The following is a 24,954-nucleotide window of genomic DNA, read 5'->3' on the forward strand; positions in this document are numbered from 1 at the left end:
CTGCCTGCCACCAGCGGCATCTATGGTGTCTGGCCATCTTGGTGTACCCTGGCACCACTTTACAACTATGGCTTAGGCATGAGGAAGGATATCCCTGCTTGGAGTTGAGGTGCACACCATCCCATCCACAGCTCTGCTGTTTCTCCTGTGAGACAGAGAATGGCTACATACATCTAATAGGTTTTTCCTTCAGATAGCTTGTGACTTCTATTTTTGAAGTTTCAAAACTTAACTTCTGATTATGAAGACTCTGATTAGTCTAATTATGAAATTAAATATTCTTCAAACAATACTTTCTTCTGGTTAAGGAGTATTTCTTCAATCGGCTTAGGCTCACCTAACTATGCTTTTATGTAAATAGTGACATCCCAGTCAAAGAGTACCTAGGAGACTTGGTACCATTATTTTAGGGGTTCTCTTGTGTTTGTCAGGGGGTAAAGGCACACATGAGCTACAGTGTATGTGTGGAGGTCAAAAGACAACTCGCATGAGTGTGCTCCTGCCTTCCACCATGTGGGTCCTAGGGACTAAATTCAGGCAACCAGGCTTGGTGGCAAGCACCTTCCCCAGCTGAGCCATCTCACCTGGTCTTCTACTCCTGCTCTACCTCAGTCTCCTTACCTCAGCTTGCACGCAATGCACAAGCCATGCCAGGTTCTGGACACTCCCCACCACCAGTGGGACTGGTGACATAAAGTCCCAAATCCAAACCCGTTCTCACCCGAACCTACACCTCCTACCCCACAGCAGAAATGAGTCACGGAAAGGACATCAAGACTGAGCCCGAAGCGCTCAAACAGAAGGAATGGTGACCGTGCATGGCAGGAAAGGACAGGAGCTGATAGAGAATGAGAGCCATCGTGTCTGACCACTAAGCACTCTCACACTTCACACAAGGAAAACTTTTTTTTTGGAGTAAATACATTTATTGATATCCATTTTACATATAGTTCAATGAAATAATCTATAAATATAAAAGCATTTTTCCTTTGGATATCACCATGGTCCATGTAAATACTCAACAGTCAGCCACCTGCAGGAAGCGCTTCCAGTCTCACTGCCTGGGTACAGACCTGAGCGTCACTCAGCAGCGGCACTGATGCGCTTGCGTGGCCCAGCGGTTCTGGACTGTGACTACTGGGCGTCTGCAGCAAAGACAATGTGGAAGTCTAATCAATGGGCGGGGTATCAGCCATGAACAGGAGAAAGAATTATGAATTCATATTCCAGGCAAAGGAATGTCCCTCAGCTGACACTTGGTGTCAGGACTCTGGAGACAGGGATGTAGAGTCATACACACTGCCCACTGCATGCTTCCTCCAAGCCACAGTGGACAGCCCACCCAAGCCTCAGGGCCACCTGCATCAAAAACAATTCTTAAAGAGCCTACATAGCACAGAATAAACGGCAGGGCATCAAAATTAAAGAAAAGTGAGTTAAGCACACTTCAGTGACATAATGAGTTTGCCCCTCTCTGTGGGGACTGTGGGGAAAACCCTTCTGTTCTAAATTCCCTTTGTTACGCTGTGCATGACCCCGACCAAACGAAGAGAGCACATCCGTCTGCCACCAAACACGGGTGTGGACATCCTCTTGTTTCAGTTTTTCCTCAACACATCAGGGAACTGATGCAGCCCTTGTTGAGCCTGGCTCTCCCCGACGCTGCACAGACACCTCCTCTCTTCTCCTTCAGGACAAATACAGAAACACCCTTTGCAGCATCTTCCAAGGCAGTAAGTTAACGCATTTCCACAGGCTGCGAGGTACAGTGAGACCTGAGCTCTGAGAGGCAGTGTTAGAACGTAAGCAAAGCAAGGTCTTTAGACACTACTCAAGTGAGAGCCTAAGGGAAGCATACAAAACTCGGTTTTCCTATAGTTTTAGGCTGGAACTGACAGCAACATTCACTGGTAAAGATGGATAACTGGTATCATCTCCAGGTCCAAATTATTCCAACTATTTAAGGTTGGACCCAAAAAGGAGAAAGACACACTGAGTTCTGAGGTCTCTGTAATTCTTTTGTGCTGTATTTTAAAGAGATAGTAGTTTCAGGTGCACAGGCTGAAGGCCTTTCGTCTAAACGAGAAACTCCACCACCGTCTCTAGACTCCCATAGGCAGCAGCTCCTGTGTCCTGTAGCACATGGAATCCGACCCTGGAGGGAGGAGTGGGCTGGCACTGGGCCTTGATCACTGAGATTCAGACTAGATGGCATTCCGCGGCGTGCCATTGTGTGCCAATGCTTTCAGGCTCGGGGCACTGGTCTGGTGACTGCAGCTCCTGTGAGACGTCACTCCCACCTCAAACACCTCATGGATAGCTTTTCGGAAACAGTGGAAGTTGTAGTCTATCAAACCTGCGAGAGAGCAAAAAAGCCTGTTTGTTTAATGTCAACTGTGAAGCTCTCCACTTTCTGAAACTCTGTACATTGCAATATGATAAACTAAGAACTCAACTGCTGACAGTGTTGAATTTAAAGCAGGAGTGGACAAGGAGGACCGGTAATATAACAAATCAAGAGGGGCCCTGCGGTGGTGACACACCTTTTAAAATTAGTTTGCTATTTGTCCTTTCCTGACTACATTTAGGTTAATCAAATATTTTGGAGTAAGAAGACAGCCGGGTGGTGGTGGCGCACACCTTTGATCCCAGCACTTGGGAGGCAGAGGCAGGCAGATCGAGCTGCTGTGTTCCGGGCTAGAAAGGGTGTTCTGAAGTGGTACGTGAAGTGTGGAGTGCACAGAACTGGGGGGACGTCATGGATGTGATGTGGTTGAGCACTACCAGAAATACCCTGGGTGTGACAGATGGTTGCAACATCCCCCACAAAACAATACAAAATTTTAAAGAAAAACCAACCAACCAACCAACCAACCAACAAACAGCTAATAGAAAATACTGCAGTTTAGAATCAGCATGTCTACTTCTAGGCATATGCCCTAAAGAACTAAACACAGGTTCACACCAAAGTTTGCTCAAGACCATACATACCTTTAATCTGAGCACTTGGAAGGAGCAGAGGCAGGCAGATCTCTGTGAGTTGGAGGCCAACTTGTTCCTAGATAGCCAGAGCTGTTACACAGAGAAAACCCTGTCTCTAAAAACCAAATAAAATGAAATGAAATAAGAAATAATCAAGTGGGAAGGTGAATGCGTTGATGAAACCTGAAGTGAGGGATGCAGGAAGCAGGAGGCAGCAGGAGTGCAGCTCATCAGGACCAGCAGCCTGCACCCGCTTCAGGAGGGGAAACTTCCTCTCCATTTGTTTTAGAAACTGAACATCCACTTGAGGCTTTGGGGGAACAAAGGTTTCTCCTGTGACAGAAAGGCAGGTCAACACTCCCCCCCCTTTTTTTTACATGTAGAACCCCAATTCTGAACGAGCAGCTCATATTGAGCTTGAAACACTCCATTTCTCAGCCTCCCGAGCTACATCAAGCACTTGGCTTGAAATTCTGAAATGCCCAAACTGAACAGCAAGCTCTTCAATTCATAGAACACCAATATACACCCACTGGCGTAGCAAGACCACCCACCTGCACTTGTCCATATCAAACACCAAAAAGCACTCTGCGGCCTACCTAAACATCATGTGACCTTTCAGTAATTTATAGCAGACTGGATAAGTCACTGAACACTATTGACAGCATGACAGAGGATGTAACGTGTCAAAAGCAGCAGCATCAGGTCCACACTTTCGAGCATATGCTAGCTGGGGCAGAAAGCCAAAACACAACAAATCAAAACAATCTGCCAGCTAAAGTCCACAGAAGGAAGAGCTAAATGCAGGCAGGGCAAAGCTGGCAGTGAAAACTTCATAGATGGGGCTGAACTTTGGATATACTGGCTAGATTTCAGTAAGTCCTCTCACTTTTGTACATGTGCACACATACACATCAACAAATGTAAAAAATTTCTAAAAACAAAAACAAGTACCAAAGAAAGCTGATTGTCTATGAAAAGGTGCTTGCTATGAAAAGTTAATTGGCAATTAAATATTTACACAAGAGACACCACTTCACACCTACAGACTGAGAACATGGAAGTCCAACAGTATCAAGCCTTATCAAGGAGACAACATGATGAGACACCATCACATTGACTGCTGCGAGGGTAAAAATGGAGAAGTAATTTGGGAGAGCCCTTTGTCAATGTGTCTACATGTTCTGTGCCTGCATACACACCCTAGAAACAGATGACGTGGTACAAAGCAAATCTGGTCATGGACATTGGCTTTGGTTTGGGGTTTGTTGCTGTTACTGCTGTTTGTTCATTTTTTGAGCAGTCTCTCATGCAGCACAGGCTGGCCTCAAATCCATTAAGTAGACAAGGATGACTTAAACTCCTGATCCTATCTCCATCTCTCAAGTGCTGGGATTATAGGTGTGTACCACCATACCCAGTTCATGTGGACTAGGGACTGTGAACCCTACATGCTACAGAAACACTCTAACAATGGAGTTACATTCTCAGCTGAAATGGGATGTCCTTCTGTATATGTGTTGCTTTTATTGGTTAACGAATAAAGCTGATTTGGTCTATGACAGAGCCAGGCTGGAAGAGATATATAGAGAGTAAGAGGTGTCAAAAGAGATGCCCTGTAGTTGCTAAAAGAGAAAGACACCCACAAGAACCTTACCAGTAGGCCAGTCTCGTGGTGATACATAGATTAATAGAAATGAGTTAATTTCAGATGTAAGAGTTAGTTAGAAATATGCCTGGGTAATTGGCCAAACCATGTTGTAATTAATACAGTTTCTGAGTGATTATTCAGGTCTGGGCGGCTGGGAAACAAACAAGTAGTCTCTGCTTACAAAATGGCGCCTAACGTGGTAATAACATCACCTTCATGAGAGCTGGAAGTAATTCTAGAAAACAATGTACCCTCTCCCAACAAAGTTTGTCCTGAGGGCTAGGGATATTATTAGGAGTTGGTTATAACTGGTATTGGGTTGGGTGTGGAAATGAAGTAGGCTCAAGGATCTCTCTTGAAAAAAAGAAAAAAAGGAATGGATGGGATGGGATAATAGGTAGATTACTGTGAGCTTACTCAGACCGATAATAATAATAGGGAATAATAGTGAGATCACTTGTGAGCTATTATTTATAGACAATTTACATTGGTATAGATTCTTGTATATGGATACAAATTCAAATTATATTTGTTATATTGAATATGTTCCTATTTCTGTTAATAACATTTGTGCACCTGTGCAAAGTTATTCTGCCTATCTTATGATGCATGTTTCTACCTCTGCTTAAGATATTTGGCATAGTGATACAATTTTAGGATATATTTATCATATTGCATGATACATTTCTACCTCTGATCAAAATACTATATATTGTTTAGATTTTGAGGTCACTGTCCTCATTTGCTGCACATTTGTTTAAAGATTGTTTAATATTCTAATATGAAGTCTTAGCCTTTAAGCTATATAGGTATTAAGAATTACAGGCCAATAGTCATCCAGGTTTGTCATACTTATAGTTAGACTAATCAAGTTCTTTAAATGCATAGAGATTGTATTCTACATAGGTAGACAATCTTCAAACACTTCAAATAACTGTAGAATATGGCATTTAAATAACTTAGGGTTCTGTTGACATGAGACACGTTTGCTCCTGGCAGCACCAATCTATTCCCAAGAAAATGTTGGGCACCGAAGGCACTCTACTTGGACCTTGTTTTCGCTTTTTTTAGATTTTTTTTTTATGTATACAATATTCTGTCTGCATGTATGCCTACAGGTCAGAAGATGGCATCAGACCTCATTACAGATGGTTGTGAGCCACCATGTGGTTGCTAGGAATTGAACACAGGATCTTTGGAAAAATAGGCAATGCTCTTAACCACTGAGCCATCTCTCCAGCCCCAGGACCTTGTTTTCTTCTTGGCAAAACTGGCCTTTGGGCAAAGAACTGTCCCTCCCTCGACCACTAACAAAATGCACAGTGTCCAGATTGGACAAGCAGAATACAAGCAAAAAGACTGTCAAACCTTGCCAAGACAGAATAAACAGTTTTTCAAATTTTTCTGCCTCTGAAAATGGTCTATTAGATACTCTAGGCCTTGGTCAAAGTTGGTTGTCCCAATGTTACATATGGGACTTTGAATTATTGCCCAGGTAGCCGGTTGTCTCTGTCATTTCTTGTACCTTTTGGAAATTGCATGATTGCACCCCCTGTTTACTCAGGTAATATTATTTATTTCCCTTCTCAGGTCTTTGATGGGATTGAAGATTAGATAAGTCATAGTTACTTTTCCTCTCATGACTTAGTCAAGACGTTTTTAATAAAAGACAAACTCCTTAGAATAAAATATAGGGTAACTACTAAAATATTTAGGGTACGTTTCTTGTTTGGTATTGTTCATGCTGGCTGCATTTATTTATTTATTTATTTATTTATTTATTTATTTATTTATTTATTATGTATACAATATTCTGTCTGTGTGTATGCCAGCAGGCCAGAAGAGGGCACCAGACCCTGTTACAGATGGTTGTAAGCCACCATGTGGTTGCTGGGAATTGAACTCAGGACCTTTGGAAGAGCAGGCAATGCTCTTAACCTCTGAGCCATCTCTCCAGCCCCCTGCAATTATAATTTTTATATATGTTTTTGCCTCTTCTTTTCCCTGGACAATACTTGATATTTGTTCTTATTGTATATGGTTTTGTCGTAGGCTTATAACTCTCTTATTTAGACAAAAGGGGAGGTGCTGTGGGGAGCTCCTTCAGCCAATAGCCTTGGGCATGGTCTCATGTACTATAAATGAAGAGCATGCATGTTTCATGTCAACTTGACATGAGACACAAGCAAGTCATCTGGAAAGAAGGGATCTTATGAAGAAAATGCGGTCTGAGGAGTTGCCTGTAGGAAAGTATGTACAACACTTTCTTGACTGATGATTGAGGGCCCAGCCTTTGGGGGCTGGTAGTCCTGGGTTCTATATGAAAGCATACTGACCATATCATGCAAAGCAAGCCAGTAAGCAGCATCCTTCAATGGCTTCTGCCATTAGCTCCTGCCCTGTTTTAAGTTCCTGCACTAACTTCCCTCAGTGATGGACTGTGATTGGAACTGTGAGCTGAAACAAACCCTTTCTTCCCAAAGCTGTTTATGGTCATGGTGTTGATCACAGCACAGAGACCTTAAGACACCTAGCGGGCCTCAGGCGTACAACAACCCTCTTGCTTCTGCTTTCCAAGGCTGGAACTAACGAGATGAGCCATCATATATGGCTTACTCATGGGTATTTGTCACAAATTAGTTGTACCTTTAAAATAATCAAAATGGGAACTGGACAGTGGTGGTGCATGCTTGTTATCCCAGTACTTGGAAGGCAGAGGCAGGTGAGTCTAAAGTGAGTTCCAGGACTACACAAAGAAACCCTGTCTCCAAAACAAAACAAAATCTAAATGTCTAGCAACAAAAACAAACTTCAATATGCAACAGTAGAAACTCTCAAAAATAACCTTGAACAAGGAGAAAAACAGATGTTGCAAAAACTAACTTCAATTCAGCATCATTTGCACAATATTGCTTATAGGTAGGTACGAAACAGAGAATAAATTATGCATAGGAAAAATAAAATACACAGCACCAAAAAAGAAATCTAGATCAAGAAAAATATACAGAAGACTACAAGTGAATGTCATGCCAGCTCTTTTCTTAGCTATGTGCCTATGTGTATGTGGATTCATGCACTTGAATGCAGTGCCCATATAGGCCAGGAGGCATCAGATCCTGGAGCTACAGTTACAGGTGGTTGTGAGCTACCCTGTCTGGCTGCTAGGGTCATCTGAAAGAGCAGGACATGATCTTAACCACTCAACTACCTCTCCAGACTCCACATTGGTTCTTAATGTAAAAAGTAAATACACATAATTTGTTTAATATGGGAAAAATTTATATATGAGTATTTCTTTTAAGGATCAGGCAGAAGAATAATGAGATTTTTTATGTGTTTGTTTTTTGAGACAGGGTTTCTCTATGTAACAGCTCTAGCTGTCCTGGAATTCTAGCATTCAGGAGGCAGAGGCAGAACTCTGTGAGTTCGAAGCCAGCCTGGTCTACAAAGTAAGTTCCAAGACTTACTACACAGAGGCTACACAGAGAAACTGTCTTGAAAAAGCCAAAAGAAAAAAAAGAAATAATTGATGAAAACTCAATGTGTGAAATGCAGAAGAATGAAAAAGGAACCGTGAAACCCCATCTATGGACCAATCTACAAAGGAATCTTAAAAACACCAATCACCTAACCTAAGAAACTGAAGTTTAAACATGATAAAAATGGCATAAGGTATGTCAAAAGCATCAGAAGGGAAAAGAAGATGGGGGGTCTTCATCAAAGACACAACAGCCAGAACACTAGCAGATACTGAAGTGGACATGCTTCACTAATGGGTCCACACACAGTTCTACAACAAAAAAGTTGCAGGTGTAAGTTTTCAGTCACAAACTGACTAACCCAAGCCATGAACTAGGGCTGGAGAGCCAGCTTAATGGTCAAAAGCACTTCCCCATTTAAGCCTAACAACCTAAGTTCAATCCCTGGAGCCCACGGTAGGAGAGAACAAACTCTCCAGCCATCTACTGAAGGAGCTGATCTGAAGAGACAGATGCAAGCAGAAAGATTTGACTCTGAAGAACATGGGATAAGGACAGAGAAAACCAGCCAAAAGGGATTAGGAGACAGAAAAAATACACAAGATGATCCAGAGAAGAGAGTCGTGATTGCTCAAGGAAGGACTGACAGCCACATGCTCCAGAAGACTGAGGAGGCTGCAGAAGAAGAAAGGCCATCGATGAAACAAGAGGAGATAGCTGAGGACTGATTCAGATGGAAAACAAACCACAGGCAAGAACAGCTAACACAAGTACATGGAGGAAGAGAGGATGGGATCAAACCTTAATTTAAAGAATAAGATTAAAAGCAAAGAGAATGTCTGGGCTATGTATAGTGAGTGATATTTCATTTTTATTTTAATAAATAAAGCTTGTCTGAAGATCAGAGAGTAAAACAGCCCCACTGGTCAGCCTTAGAAACCGGGCAGTGGTGACACACACCTTTAATCCCAGTAGCCACACTAGTTTGCCACAGAAACTGGGCAGTAGTGGTGCACACCTTTAATCCTAGCCCTAGAGAGTAAGACGGGAGGAAACAACTCTCAGACACAGTCTCATTCTGAGATTCCTGGAGGCAGGATTGCCATTTTCGGACTGAGGTCAAGGTAGTGGTAAGAGCCAGTGGCTGGCTGTTTTTGCTTTTCTGACCTTCAAGTTGAACCCCAAAGTCTGACTCTGGGTTTTTATTACTCATGCTACAGCAATATATAGACAGAAGGCATGGAAGTATTTAAGTTGACTTGTATGATAGTAATTAGTATTATGGCATAAAACTACTTTCAAAAACCTGAGAAATCATAACAAAAATTGTAACTACAGCTTTTTAGCGGGGTGTTTTGGCCTATGCTTTTAACACTAGCATTTAGTAGGCAGGTGGGTTTCTGTGAGTTCAAGGTTGGCCTGGTCTATATAACAAGTTCAAGAACAGCCAGAGTACCATCATAGAGATCCTGCCTCAAAAACAAAACAACAGCAAAAGAACAGCTCCTTAAACTGGAGATGGCTCAGAGGTTAAGAGCTCTGGCTGTTTTCCCAGAGGACCAGGATTTGATTTCTAGTACACACATGGTGGCTACCACCATCTGTAATTCCAGTTCCAGGGCATCTGACGCCTGCTTCTGGCTTCTGTGGGTACTGCATACAAGTAGTTCATACATTCAAGCAAAATACATACATAAAATAATAAAAATTTAAAAAGAGAAACAAGCAACTCTTTGGGGGCTAGAGAAACGGTTCAACAGTTAAAAGTGCTTGCTGCTCTTGTACAGGACCCAAATTTAACCAAATTTTAATTATCAGCACCCAACGGAGCCTCAAAACCACCTATAGCTCCGGCATTCCAGGGGCTCCAATGGCTTCTTTTGCCCACCTCGGGTTCCTGCATCCCTGTGGTACACATACATATACTCAGGCATACATACAAACATATAAAATAATATAAAATAATGTCTTTTTGTTTTGTTTTGTTTTGTTTTCTAAGACAGGGTTTTTCTGTGCAACAGCTCTGGCTGTCCTGGAACTCACAAAGACTCCCCTGCCTCTGCCTCCTGAGTGCTCTAACTGAAGGTGTGTGCTACCACAGACCTTTTTTCTTTTTAATGATAGTTCACAAAACCCTACACCCTGCAACTCCAGTTCGAGGGGAGCCAGTGCTTTTTTCTGGCCTCCACCAGCACTGCATGTATGTGGTACATAGACATGCACATGTACATGCATACCTAGACACACACATACACACAGAGTAAAAAAAATTAAAAAGGAAAAAATTTAAACAATGAATAATAAATACAAACAACTTTTTAAAAATCTTGAAAAAAACTTTACCTTTTCGTTCAAAGCTTTCTTCCCTAAGAATGCAAACCAGTGCCAAAAATTTAGTGACTTCCTTTAAATAAAGGACAGTTGTATTATTCAGCTTGATAATGGCCATCGATTCTTTGTCATAGGCACTTCCACTTCCATCTTCCTTCAATCTATTTTAAAAGAAAGCACCATTTATTACAAGTTTCCAACTAGGCATTTTGTACAGGAGCAAACCCTTCCACCCCCTCCTATACGTCTTTTGAGAAGGAACAATACTGCCTTTACGGGGGCCGCCATCACTTTAGGGTGAGATTCCTAATACAACCCAGGAGCTTCTGCTAACAGCAAAGCTGTGCATGTCCCTCTGCATTACTATCATCAAGCTGTGCATGTCCCTCTGCATTACTATCATCAAGCTGTGCATGTCCCTCTGCATTACTATCATCAAGCCGTGCATGTCCCTCTGCATTACTCATCAAGCCGTGCATGTCCCTCTGCATTACTATCATCAAGCCGTGCATGTCCCTCTGCATTACTATCATCAAGCCGTGCATGTCCCTCTGCATTACTATCATCAAGCCGTGCATGTCCCTCTGCATTACTCTCATCAAGCCGTGCATGTCCCTCTGCATTACTATCATCAAGCCGTGCATGTCCCTCTGCATTACTATCATCAAGCCGTGCATGTCCCTCTGCATTACTATCATCAAGCCGTGCATGTCCCTCTGCATTACTATCATCAAGCCATGCATGTCCCTCTGCATTACTATCATCAAGCCGTGCATGTCCCTCTGCATTACTATCATCAAGCCGTGCATGTCCCTCTGCATTACTATCATCAAGCCGTGCATGTCCCTCTGCATTACTATCATCAAGCCGTGCATGTCCCTCTGCATTACTATCATCAAGCCGTGCATGTCCCTCTGCATTACTATCATCAAGCCGTGCATGTCCCTCTGCATTACTATCATCAAGCCGTGCATGTCCCTCTGCATTACTATCATCAAGCCGTGCATGTCCCTCTGCATTACTATCATCAAGCCGTGCATGTCCCTCTGCATTACTATCATCAAGCCGTGCATGTCCCTCTGCATTACTATCATCAAGCCGTGCATGTCCCTCTGCATTACTATCATCAAGCCGTGCATGTCCCTCTGCATTACTATCATCAAGCCGTGCATGTCCCTCTGCATTACTATCATCAAGCCGTGCATGTCCCTCTGCATTACTATCATCAAGCCGTGCATGTCCCTCTGCATTACTATCATCAAGCCGTGCATGTCCCTCTGCATTACTATCATCAAGCCGTGCATGTCCCTCTGCATTACTATCATCAAGCTGTGCATGTCCCTCTGCATTACTATCATCAAGCTGTGCATGTCCCTCTGCATTACTATCATCAAGCATTTGGAAACAAAGGGGACAATGATGTAGCTCTGAACCACAGACATTTCCAAAATCACACCGGCCAGGCCACTGCCTGCCCAGATTGTGCTCTGCAGACGCAGCTGAGGGCCTTCTCTCTCACGTCCCTCAAGCTGGTGTAAGATAATGGGAGGTCAGCCAGTTACTGTAGGATATATTCTACAGGTCAATCCAATCACACCTTCTCTCAGACATCTTTTGTTTTTTCTCAATCCTCCCCACCCCAAAAATAAAAATTCAAGAAAATTCATAAAGTCTATAGAAGACCAGTCCCAGACAGAGAGAGGTAGGAATTATGTTAAAAATCAAGAACTTTTAGATGGAGTTTGAGGGCTGGTGAGGTAACTTATCAGGTAAAGAAGTTTGGTGCCAAGCCTGACAAGTGGAATTCGAGCCACAAATAGAAACACAGGAATGACTCCTGCCACTTGTCCTCCGTGGCACACATGGCACTGTAGCATGCATGCACCTGTGCCTGCTCAGAGCTGAAAGTCGTCAAAACTGCCTCTTTGGGGGCTGGAAAGATGGCCCACTAGTTAAAAGTACTCACTTCTCTTCTAAAGGACCCAGGTTTGGTTCCCATCACACATCAGACAGCTCAGAATCCTGCCGTTCCAGTTTCAGCAATCTGAGGTGCCCTCTGGTCTCCAAGGACACACACATACATGGTGCACATAAACTCATGCAGGCACACAGACGCATACTCATAATAAACAAAACACATTTTAAAAGAAGTATGTTTGCCTTCCAAAGGAGGGATGAAAGGCCCAGCACTCAAGAGTCTAGGGAAGAGGATGAGAAATTCAAGGCCAGCCTGGCCTAGAGTGAGACTGTTTCAAAGACAGAAAAAAAGTAATCTAAAAAAAATTGTTTAAAAAAAAAGGAAAAAAGTGAAGGAAATATACAAAGGAAATGCTATCAACAGGTATCTGGAAGGAAACAAGGCTTCCGTCCTGTTTTCTCTTGCACTTACCATCTCATGTATTGTTCTCATGAAGGAAGACTTATTTTTCAAATTGTTCTAAATCTTACAGCTCGCCTTTTCATACATTAATTTGATTCCCACAGCCCAGAGACAAACTGTTACTGCTGCTTTATTTAACCACTTAACATGGGGGTGGGGCAAAACATAGCAATCTAAATACAAATTTTAAAGTCATAAAACTCTAGTTCATAAAAAGTAAAAATATGTCTGGCAAGGTCTGGACTCAAACTTAAGGTTTTCAGTCCCAAGCAGTAGGGAAGTCTGACCCATATGCTTTAGAGCACAGTATAAAAGGAAACTGCTTCCTCCTGATGGAAGAAGAGGAAACGCTCTGTGCTGTCAGCTGATACAGAGGTCAAGGAGATCCTATTCTGTGCCACACAGGAAGTGAGAGCAGGCACCAGCTGACAAGCCAATTCAGACATGCATGGACATCTGTGGCTGGACTCACAGCCAGCAGTTGCAGTTTCTGGTGTTGAGCCACATGATTCCAAGTCACACACATGAGAAAGTTATGTCATGGAAACTTGAAGCCCTGAGTTCAATACCCAGAACCCACATTAAGGTAAAAGAAAAAAAGTGACTCCAAAGTTGTCACAACACACACACACACACACACACACACACACACACACACACGTAATTTTTTTAAATATTTATTTATTTATTATGTATACAGTTAGCCAGAAGAGGGCACCAGACCTCATTACAGATGGTTGTGAGCCACCATATGGTTGCTGGGAATTGAACTCAGGACCTTTGGAAGAGCAGGCAATGCTCTTAACCACTGAGCCATCTCTCCAGCCCCACAAATAATTTTTTTTTTAATTAAAAAAAATGTTACAAGTACATCCCTGACTGGGGACACAGATTTGTAAGCACTTACTTGCTTAGCAAATGCAAGGCTATAGGGGCAGAGAGAACAAGAGAGACATCTAGACAGCTATTTATGCCAAGATTAGACAGATTTTGATGATTAATAAAATTAAAAAGTAAAATATGCTAATGACCTTAAAAAGTAGACTTAAAACTTACAGGGTTTTTTTGTTTGTTTCTGTTTGTGGTCAAACTCTCTATGTAAGATTTTGAGGCGCCTGAATTAGAGATGTAGCTGACTTCAATTCCCAGCACCACAGAAGAGCAGATGTGTGTGCTGATGGACACCTGTAATCCTAGCACTTGGGAGGTGGAGACAAGAGGATCAGAAGTCCAAGGTCACCCTAAACTAAATATATCAAGTTTGAGGCTAGTCTGGGCTACTTGAGACCCTGACTCCAAAAAAACAAACAAACAAAACAAAACCACCACCACCAACACAACAACAAAAACCCTTTAAAGCAAGTATGCTTACTCAAATTTTAGTCAAAATATGTCTAAACAGAAGCAGGAAGGTCCCAGACAAGAGAAAGGAGATTTAGAAGCAACACAACCTAAAGGGATTCAGCTGAGAGGAGAGAAAAGGAAACCTGACTAGTGCTAAAATTCTCAATGAAAAGACTGGGGCAGATACCCTTAGAAGAACAAATGCCAAGTGTCAACACATACACCTCTTCCTATGACCCAGCAGTATCCGGTATCCCACTTACACGCTTACAGGAGATGCACACTGCACACTTCAAACCTTCCCTCATATTTATTTGTACTGACATAGTTTGCAAATGAGAGATTTAAAATATGAAAACTGATAGTAGTTTTTTGTTTTGTTCTGTTTAAAAAAAAAAAAAAAAAGCACAAAAAACCCAGGTGACAATCTGCTCTACAGGAGCGAGTTCCAGTTCCAGGATAGGCTCCACAGAGAAACCCTGACTTGAAAAAACAAACAAAAACAAACAACCTCCCCCCCCCCCAAAAAAAAAAAAACAGATGACAGGGCCAGAGCTGTCTCAGCTTGTAAAAGCCTGACATCACAGCTGCTGATGAGATGGAAAGGTGGAGACAGGAAGTTCAGCACACGAGGGCCAATTGAGCCTGGAGTACACTGCACATAAGAAACCAGTGAGTGCCGGGTGGTGGTGGCGCACGCCTTTAATCCCAGTACTCAGGAGACAGAGGCAGGTGGATCTCTGTGAGTTCGAGGCCAGCCTGGTCTATAGAGCGAGTGCCAGGACAGGCTCCAAAGCCACAGAGAAACCCTGTCTCGAAAAAAACAAAACGAGAGAAAGAAAGAAAGAAAGAAAGAAAGAAAGAAAGAAAGAAAGAAAGAAAGAAAGGAAGGAAGAAAGAAAGAAAGAAAGAAAGCAAGCAAGCAGTGGCAGACCGTCTCAACAGGCAGAAGGTGAGAACCCACTCTTGAAAGTTGCCGTCTGACCTTCACATTGAGCACCATGGAAGATGCACACACAAAATAAATAAATAAATTTTAGAAAAATGTAAACTGGCTTTTAAATTTTTGACTAGTTTTCTTTTTTGTAAAGCAATATGCTCTGATCATCTATTTTTAAGAATGGAAAACACGAAAGTTTACTGAGTAACAGACCACCTCAGTTTTATTACAGACAATAGTACAAGGGATAGCATAGAGTCAGTGAGACTAGATAGAAGCAGACTAGGCAAGGCATTCTGTTCACAGGCAGCTGAAGGAAGGTGCTGACAAAACAGGCACACAGACAGGATGGGCAGGCGCAGCAGAAAGCACACATGCCGAAAGTGCCCTGGGCATTCCGACGTCAACGACCAATAGAGGAAAGAAGGCCACTCACAAAATCATTGGGCTTTGGTGTTTTACAAATTTCTACATAGAGTCTAGGGAATGTCCGCATGGTAAGAGACTTATTTCAGAAATCTCATGCATACATCAGATATTTTATGTACAAGTCCTTCAAGTCCTTCTAACAACTAAAGTTCTGATTTTTTTTCCTGCTTATCTGTTTGAAACAGGGTCTGTCTCATTAATTAAGTAGCTCTGGCTGTCCTAGAACTCACTCAAATTCAGAGATCCAACTGCCCCTGCCTCCTGAGTGCTGGGGTTAAAGATGTGCATCACCATGCCCAGCTAAAATTCTGATTTTTTTTTTTTTTTAAAGACACTGTTAAGATTAAGAATGCTCCATTTTACCAGGTGTGGTGCTATGTGCCTTCAGTTCCACCACTCAGAAAGCAGAGGTCAGAGGATCTCTGTGAGGTCAGTCTGGTCTACATAGTGAGTTATAGGCCAGTCAGGGCTACATATTAAAACCATCTCAAACAAACAAACAAACAAACAAACCCCAAAAGTCCCTCATTCCATGAAACCTGAGTTTAAATTAGAAAACAGCATTTATTCAAACCATTTTAGTGTGTTTTATTTACTGTTATTTGGTTAGATAGGGCTACCTTCGACTTCTGATCCTCCCAGGGCTGAGATTCTCACCTGGCTGTTCAGACATCCTGGGGACAGTTAGAGATGTAGCTCTCACTTTGTAGCCCTGGCTAGCCTGGAATTCACTCTGTAGACCAGGCTGGCCTCAAACTCACAGAGATCTGCTTGCCTCTGCCTCCACATTTCATTCAGTGTAAGCCAGAGGTAAGAATCAGGTGAGGCCCCGCCCATCTGGGAATCTTGCAGGAAGGTGTAGAGCACTCACCCATATATACAAGACACATCAATCACAACATCAATCATGTCACAGCAGAGCTCGTAAGACTGCATGTCCACAGGAGAGCTGTCGGTTGCAATGTAGATTTTGCTGACAACATCAAAGAGAAAAGCTTTTTCAATACCTGAATTCTTGGGAAAACAAAATTGGATAAGTGTTCAGTTTCTTTTAGGAATCACAATTTGCAATTTTTCAAAAGCCTTAAATTACTGAAAAAATATTCTTAATTTTAAAAGTAATATCCCCCATGTTTTTTTAATGGTTCTGGGATAATGAATGCAGGGTTCAATAAATGCTCTACTAATGAACTCCACCTGAACCCTTCATATCACCTTTAAGAATACAATTAAACACCAGAAACAAATGATGCTTGGTTGGGAGACCCTAAACAGAGCCTTACAAAGCACGTATCTCGTCATCCTGCTTCTGTGTCTTGTGTTTTGGAAATACAGGTGTACAGCACCACATCCAGCAAGGATTCATTATTATTATTACTTTTGTGTGCATGTGGTGTTAGAAACTGCTCCTATGGCTTTTTATATACTAAGCAGTGCCCTACCACAAAACTACATCCCAACCTTCATGAAGATGCTTACAATTAAGAAAGTACAGGGAACTTTACCTAAAAGACAAAAAAAAAAAAAACAAACAAACAAGCAAACAATCACCAACCACCACCACACCACCACCACACAAGAACAAGTGAAGCTATACTTTATGCTATTATTTATCCTGTCCTACATGCTGAGTCACTGATCTTTATTTCAAGTGCTATTTTTGTGGAGAATTAAATGCAAACACATTTAATAACGACAGAATTGAAAAATCATACCAAAAGTAAATAGTTCACTTACTGATATAAAGATATTTAATAGGTTTTCCAAAGTTGGCAGTTGTGGAATGAGTTTCTGTACCACCTTACTGAAGGCTTCAAATATTGAATGGTCATAGATGCTAGTCAAATAAAAGCTGAAAAATTCAACACCAGATGGTTACTTCATAAGTTCAATAATTACTGTCATAATGCCTTAAATTTCAGTTTCTTAATGCTCAAATGTACCCTGTCTACTACCCCGATCATTTCTGATACTTAAGACCATTTCCCAACCTGGCCGTGCCAAACACCCCCTTGACTACATTACACAGAGGGCAACTGAGGGAGCACCCAAGAAGGCTCATCAAAAGAGAAACCCAGAGGATCACACACGCTTTGCAAACCACCCCTTAAAAGCTTACTTCACAAACACAAAACTGAGACAAAAGCCAAGACTAAAATTCAAGATAGAGACAGGGTCATTTGTTTTTATGTATTTATTTTTTTATTTATTTTAGACAGAGTAGCAGGAACCCAGGCTGGCCTCAAACTCACTATATAGCTAAGGATGACCCTGAATTTCTAATCTTCCACATCCCCGAGTAAAGCTGGGATTACAGTCCTTTGTCACCACACCCAGCAGAGTTATGTGGTATTTATTAAATAATACAATTCACATTTCAACTAAAACATCACCTCAAGAAGTTCTTTCCTGTCAGCCATGGTGGTATAAGTCTGTAATCCCAGCCTTGGGAAAAGGCAGATGGATCTCTGAGTTTGAGGCCAGCCTGGTCTACTAAACAGAGTTCCAGGACTATATAATTAAATCCTGTTATTTCCTCTCCTCCCACTACCAGCCTACATACATAGTAAACCTGTTCCTGCTACCCTTCTGCGATTATTTGTTCTTCACAGCACTGGTAAGTACTTAAAACTCCACCATACATTTCTTACGAGATGTATCCTTTCAATCGTAAGCCCCAGGAAAAAAGCAGCTATCATCTCTCACAGTTGCAAGCCCATTGCCTGAATAGTGTTCAGGATTTGCTGAGTAAACAAATCAGTCTGCAGCCATAACACCCTGAAACACCTGCTCTCTCCTGACTGCATGACTACACTGGTCCTCAGGATTAGGTAATTAGTCTAAGGAAGATCGAGAACTATAAAGAGTAGGAGTTGGACTCTAGAAGGATTACAGTGAAGAAATCACATGTAGATTTAATAAAACACAAATTTGTCCTTAAACACTATGGACAATTCCACTTGGTTTTTTTTTTTTCCCATTAAGGACTTTTTTTTCATTTAATTGCATTCATGATCTATTTTATATAAACATTACCACATCAGAAATGAGGAACTGTGTTTGTACTTTACAGATGGCGTAAAGAAAATTTCAAGGAAGTAAAATAAGAACTTAATCAAGAAGGGGCTCTACTCTAGAGGTAGCAGGTAAGGCTACGTGACTCCTGACACTAGCAAAGAAGGGATAGTTCAGTGTTTCCTTTAGGCAAAAACTTGAGAAAGGTTAGAGTCATCAGGACCTGTGAGGACTGGAGATGGTTGGGGACTCACAGAACCTGCAAGGCACAGAGCATGTTCAGAAGCTGAGTTCCTAGAAATGGAAAAGCAAGCTGTACCTCACCCATATAACTGCTGGTACTAAAGAGAGGTTTGGGATGTGCTGCAGAAGCTCAAGGGCGAAATGCTTGCAGAAATTATGCACAAGGTCCTCGGTTCAATTTCCAACACACATAAACAGTAAAAGTCCGGTGCAAAATTCTGCTGAGGCTAGGCTTATTGCAGTGCCTTCTAAGTACAGGGGAAAACATGAAATGTCCTGGAGAGCTTGACAGGAGTTGACAAGGAGCAGAGAGAATAACATTGGTTCCTTACCAGTATAAGGAAGCAGGCTTTAAGTTCTGGCAAAAAATAAAATAAAATAAAATAAAAAAACTATATTACCAGATCCCTAAGATTTTATGGGATGGCACTTCTACTTTCTCTTATAAACATGTATTTACTTTTGCCTTTCAATCAAGATCTTACTAAGTAGCCTTGGTTGGATGACTTCAAGTTTGCACAATCATCCTGCCTCTGTTTCCCAAGTGCTGGGATTACAAAGGTACAACACCATGCCCAACTCTGATAAAGACTCGACTTTATTCTTTTTAAGCATAAATTACCTAGAAGTATTTTAAAATTTTAATCTAAGAGGGTCAATGAGATTTTCCCTGCAATGTTTCCTTGGAACTACCTGAAATATTCTACAGCCTAAGGCCCAGATACTGTAGGAATAGGACAACTGGCTGCATACAGGAGGAAGTTTTTATAATAGAGCAGGGCTAAGGAAACTACACTTGCCACTCTTCTTGTCTTCCCCTTTAAGCTGTTTTTATGATTAAGTGGACATCCTCCCGTGTACTGTAAATACTCATTTCTTCCCATTATCACAAAAGATAGACAATAACATTCCTCATACACTTTTAGAATACAAATACACAAAATACATAACCATCAATCCATATTAGTTTGTGTTCTTTAGGGTAAGTTCTTGATATTTAACTGCAAAGCAGCAGTCCTTCAAACTCAGTAGCAGCACTATGTAAGCGCAGAAGACAACTTACCTAACTCAGACTAAGAACCACAGCTGTCTAAAAAGCTAAGACACACCAGAATCAGTCCACACTTGGGCTCTTCCTACTGAGACACTGACAAGACCCAAACTCAACTTTCACAAAAATTATAAAAGATTTCTTGCACAAAGCCAACTGGGGTTAAAAGGTGAAGAAACCAAGAGGGGGAGAAGTCCCAAGGCAGACTCGCACCATGAGGAAAGAGCCTGATTCCAGTCCCTCGAGATGAGTTTGCAAAAGCACCAATGGAAATACTTCACATGACTTCAACCACCAGGAAAATGAAAAGGGGGAAAGTAATCTCTCAGTAACACAAAGCTTACAAAACAGCTTGGAATTCAACAAAGAAGAGATCAAAATGGTTACAGAATTGGGGAAGGGTCCACCAGTCCCAGAAAGCTGGTGTGCGTAATGACAGAGATGGGAATACATTTACAGGGCTCTCATATCAAACACGCATGTTGTTACCTAAGATGGAGCTTTTCTAGCCCAGCATCTGCAAGGTCATCATTGGCCCTTTGATGAATGTCCCTCTGTGTTTCTATTTTGTGATCATCAGACAGACCATCAACTTTGTGAATAAAAACCTCAAAATTCATGTCTGGGTTAACTTTGTAGGCTTTAGAAACAGTAATGTGAAGTCGTGTTAAAGCCTCCATGTAGTCATCCTGAAAGTCAGAACAAAATATTTTTAACAAGAAATCTTATAAAACAGAAGTAACAAGTTAAGAAAGCCTCAAACCACCTCTTTCCCCAACCACAGAAAATAGGCTATCCTAATTACTCATAAATATTCAGACGTGCTGACATATAACCAGTAAATAGCTCTTCCATTTCTTAAGATAGAAAATCAAATACTAAGTCAATGCCTGAAGTTTTAGTGCTGTAACTATAACGGAAGGAAAGGCAAAAATGCACATTTTTCCCAATAGAACTGTTAAAGTAATCCCAGCTCTGCCATTTGTCAGGTGTGTGGCTCTAAGTAAACTGCTTAAACCCTGACCTCAAGTCAAGGGTAACTACCCACACTACTCCATAAATCAGATGGTGTAAGAGAAGGCACGCACCACGGAGCTGGCAGTGCTCAGAAAGCTTTCATTCCCTACAATGCTAAACTCCGCTTACAAAAGGTAAGCTGAAGGGTGGGGACACAGCCCGCCCATCTGACTGCCTACCATGCAGTTGGCCCTTAGTGTGTGCTGCTAGATTAAGTTCAACTTAAATCAGGAAAAGTATAATGGACTCATTTCTCATATTCTTCCTGTGGCCACTGATGGGATACTTCAATGGATGAAGTAACCACTGTAATATCTACTATCTACAGCAACATCTACTATTAACCAATAAACATACAAAGTCAATGGTAACTGCTCATTAAGTGGGACTCAAGAAATGTAAATGACATCTTCTAAGCACCTGAGAGTCTGGAATTGTACAATGACAGGTCTGCTCCCAAAAATCCCTCCGTAGCTGACTGTCTTACACTGTCAGGGGATCTACTGGGAAGAGACAAGCTTCAAACATGTGACAAAGGAAACAAACAAATTTCCTCTGTTCCTACATCTTTTTGCCACCAGAGAAGAGAAGCACACACATCATGCCTAACTACCTGGGCATCAATGACATATATCAACGCTCCTGTCCCCCTGAAGATCATTTCGTAGTCAAAGGTTGGGTCAAAGAAGTCCATCTGTCCAGGAAAATCCCAAATCTGGAAGTTCACAAAGGAGCTATTGGAAATGTCATCTTTATAAATCTTGTTTGTACTTTCCAAAAAGAGAGTCTCATTTGGTGACATCTTATGAAACACCACCTGTTAAGAGAAACAGAAACGATTTCACAACTATTTAACTACAGAATTTATATTAAAAATCCATATCATTGACAGTAAAATTTTGACCTAAAACAACAACAAAAACCAAAGAAATAATAATTGGAGGCTAAATCACTGGTAATGTTCTTCTACTACTGACAGAAGACGCTAGCTACGTCGGCTTCCCTCACCCACTGTGAAGATGAGGTTTCTTTTATTATCTATCTTAACTGCGTTACTACTAGTGGCTCCATCTCTTGCTTACGCTGTTCCCATGTGTTTGTTTTTCATTCCGGGTATTTGTAATTTTTTTTATTCTGGGGGGGATGGGGGAGTTTTGTTTTGAAAAAGGGTCTTAGCTATTCTGTAGCCCAGACTCAAAATTCAATTCTCTTTGCTTCCTCCAGTACTGAAATCACAATGTCATTTCGTCAGGCTCTACTGTTTTAAACTTGTCAACACCTGCTTTCAGATCATGAAACTATTCTAGATGAGGTTTAAAACTTAGCACTCATTCAAAAATAATACAGATGCTTACCTCCGCCTCTAAGGAACAAGAAAAAAAATAGAGTGGATCCTGCCCTCACTGAGTTTACAATCTGAACAGAATGAGCTGGGCAGTGACAGCCTTTAATCCCAACACTTGGGAGGCAGAGCTCCGTGAGTTTGAGCTAGTTCCAGGACAGACTCCAAAGCTACAGAAAAAGCCTGTCTAGAAAAACAAAACAAAACAAAAGAAAAGAAAAACACCAAACAGACAAAAACCCAATCTGAACAGAATGCAAAATTGTCCAGAATGAGAAGTGGGGAGGCCTGTGGGAGAAGGGAAGAGGCAGCTACACAAGAAAAGAAATGGTAAAAACAGCGAATTGTTAAGCTTCACAGCGGGGAACCAGAGATGGGGATCCTGTGGTCAGAGCACCAGGTAAAACCTTGCACAACGGCTCACACCTGTAACCTCTCAGCACTCAGGAGGTAGACTCAGGACCAGAAATTCAATCAAGACCAGCCTGAGATATGTAAAAAAGAAAAGAAGGAAGTTGGAAGGAAAGAGGGACAGAGGGAACCAGCAGGGCTGGAGATGTAGTTTTTAAGGCTTGCCTGATACAATCCTAACATATAGCAAACTTGCCTCAGTGTTAACTTGGAAGAAGAGAGACAAAAATTCGCAGTAACAGTTTGCTTACCTACAAAGTAAGGCCTGTGTTCAAGCCTACAAAGTACTGCCCGCACCCTTCTTCCCCCAAAAAGCCCAAATTTTGAGATTGACAAAAGAAGTAAGGTAAATAAAATAGTTCAACAAATACTATGTGTAGTTACTTTTATTTACTTTTTTCGAGACAGGGTTTTCTGTGTAACAGCCCTAGCTGTGCTGGAACTAGCGCTGTAGACCAGGCTGGCTTCGAACTCACAGAGATCCGCCTGCCTCTGCCTCAAGTACTGGGATTAAAGGCGTGCGTGCCACCACCACCCAGCTAGGGTAACGACTTTAAAAAAAAAAAAAAAAACACCGCAAACAAAATACCAGAAATATTTGGATAAACCTTTGTGTCAGAGTGGAAACGGGAAAAGCCTGGGTGTCAGCGATAGCAGCTTTATCCGAAGTTCGCTGTTTGGTTTGTAATGGGAACGATTGATGAAATAAAATCAACCCTGCCTCTATTTTCCTGTTCACGGAAAATAAAACGCCTTAGGCATTCTACTCGATCTTGACAGACCCAAGGTGAAAACAATGCACTGTGTGTGACCAGTTACAGGGGACTGTCACCTGTAGCTGCAATCACCCGCAAGAACTAAAAGTCGGTGCAGTGATGGGACCCCCCCCCCCCCAAATAAATGTCACGGAAGTCTTCACCAGACTAATAACAGAAGGTACTTCGCTGCCCAATGTCTTCGCCACAACTCTTTCTGGAGTTGCCGCGGCCCGCAGCTTGGGCGGGGACTCCCTGAAAACTCGGGTCCCTAAGTGAGGAGCTGCAGGGGAGCACGCTCACCAAGTTCTCCACGTGAGAACCGGAGAGGGCGAGTCGGTTTCCTCAACGCCACAGGGGCTGCGACCCAGAGGGCGGAGATGTAGGGCGGTGCCCAGCACCTGCCTCCACCCTCCAGCCTCCTTGCCCCGCTCGGCCCTCTGCCCGCGGAGTCGGGCGTTGGAGGCCCAGGTCGGGGACCCCGGGCGGGTGGCGCCCAAGCTCCGCGCTCGCAGGCGTGGACCGTGCGCCGGGACGCAGGGCCAGGCCGCCACCCTCTTCGGGCCTCCCAGGCGGCCGCCACCTGAGCGCCGCGGGCGGAGCGAGACCGAGGGCGGGAGGCCCGGCGCGGGGCGCTCACCTTCTGGATGGAGGACTTGCCGCTGCGCCGCAGCCCCATGAGTAGGATCCTGGGCTTGGAGCTGTCAGCACCGCCCGGGCCGCAGCCACCGCTGGCCCCCGCGCCGCCGCCGCCGCCCGCCGCTGCCTCCTCTTCCTCCTCTTCCACACCGTAGCCGAAGTCCTTGGGGAACGAGTCGGCTGCTCCGTAACTGCCGGCCAGGGGCGTCTCCTCCGCCCCGTACTGCAGGGACATGGTGCTGGACCGCCGCCGCCCGCGCCCTGACAGGCCAGGCCAGGCCAGGCCGCCGCCTCCCCCTGCTGCCGCTGGTGCCGCCGCCCCCGGCAGCCGCTGCCGCCGCTGGGCCCGCCCGCCAAACCGGATGATTGGACTGCCGTCGAGAACCGGCTCCTTATTGGCTGGGTGGGTTGCCACTCCAGAGCAGCAGGGTAGGTGGTGTGCATCACGTGCCTGGAATCACCTGACTAGCAGCGGCTGATGCGGGGAGGGGGAAGGAGGAGTCACGAGGAGAGCGGCCCGGCCGCGCCTCTTGTCGGGCTCCGGGCCTTCGCCCTGAGTGCATCCCTCTACCGCCTCGGCCTGCCCGACGCGCACCGCGCTGCTCGCCGCTCCCCGCCTCCTTTCGGGCTCCGAGAGCACCTCAGGGAAGATGCTTCTGTGCGTCTGGGTAAGAGTTCATTGCCCCCCCCCCCCTCCTCCGGTTGCAGCTGTCCAGCCAGTATTTATAGGATGCCTGCCAGGTTCTGGGTACCACCCGGAAGGCACTCGAAACTGAAACCGCATTACCCCTGCCTGCCCTCGAGTTGTTTGAAGGTTAACAGAGATTGGACATCTGTGTAACTAGACTCAGTACAGATTTTATGTGAGAAGGCCATGAGCACAGCTGAACCGCTCCAGAATTGGGCGAGGAAAGTCCACAGGAGGTCGTGAGCCGGTCCTGACCG

The 24,954-nt window shown here is 43.3% G+C and overlaps 1 protein-coding gene across 1 annotated transcript; it reads right to left on the reverse strand.

Moving 5' to 3' along the window:
• Window positions 1-903: 903 nt before the first annotated feature.
• Rragc (Ras related GTP binding C) lies at window positions 904-24,318 on the reverse strand. The gene is made up of 7 exons (XM_038333844.1): window positions 24,011-24,318; window positions 21,476-21,679; window positions 20,335-20,534; window positions 17,274-17,388; window positions 16,408-16,550; window positions 10,456-10,604; window positions 904-2,356 (listed from the first exon to the last, which is right to left on the reverse strand). Exons 1-7 carry the CDS (start codon window positions 24,242-24,244, stop codon window positions 2,205-2,207), a joined length of 1,197 nt encoding a protein of 398 aa, XP_038189772.1. The 5' UTR covers window positions 24,245-24,318; the 3' UTR covers window positions 904-2,204.
• Window positions 24,319-24,954: the final 636 nt, after the last annotated feature.

This window comes from Arvicola amphibius, chromosome 6 (genome assembly GCF_903992535.2).
Source record: "Arvicola amphibius chromosome 6, mArvAmp1.2, whole genome shotgun sequence".
Taxonomy (NCBI): domain Eukaryota; kingdom Metazoa; phylum Chordata; class Mammalia; order Rodentia; family Cricetidae; genus Arvicola; species Arvicola amphibius.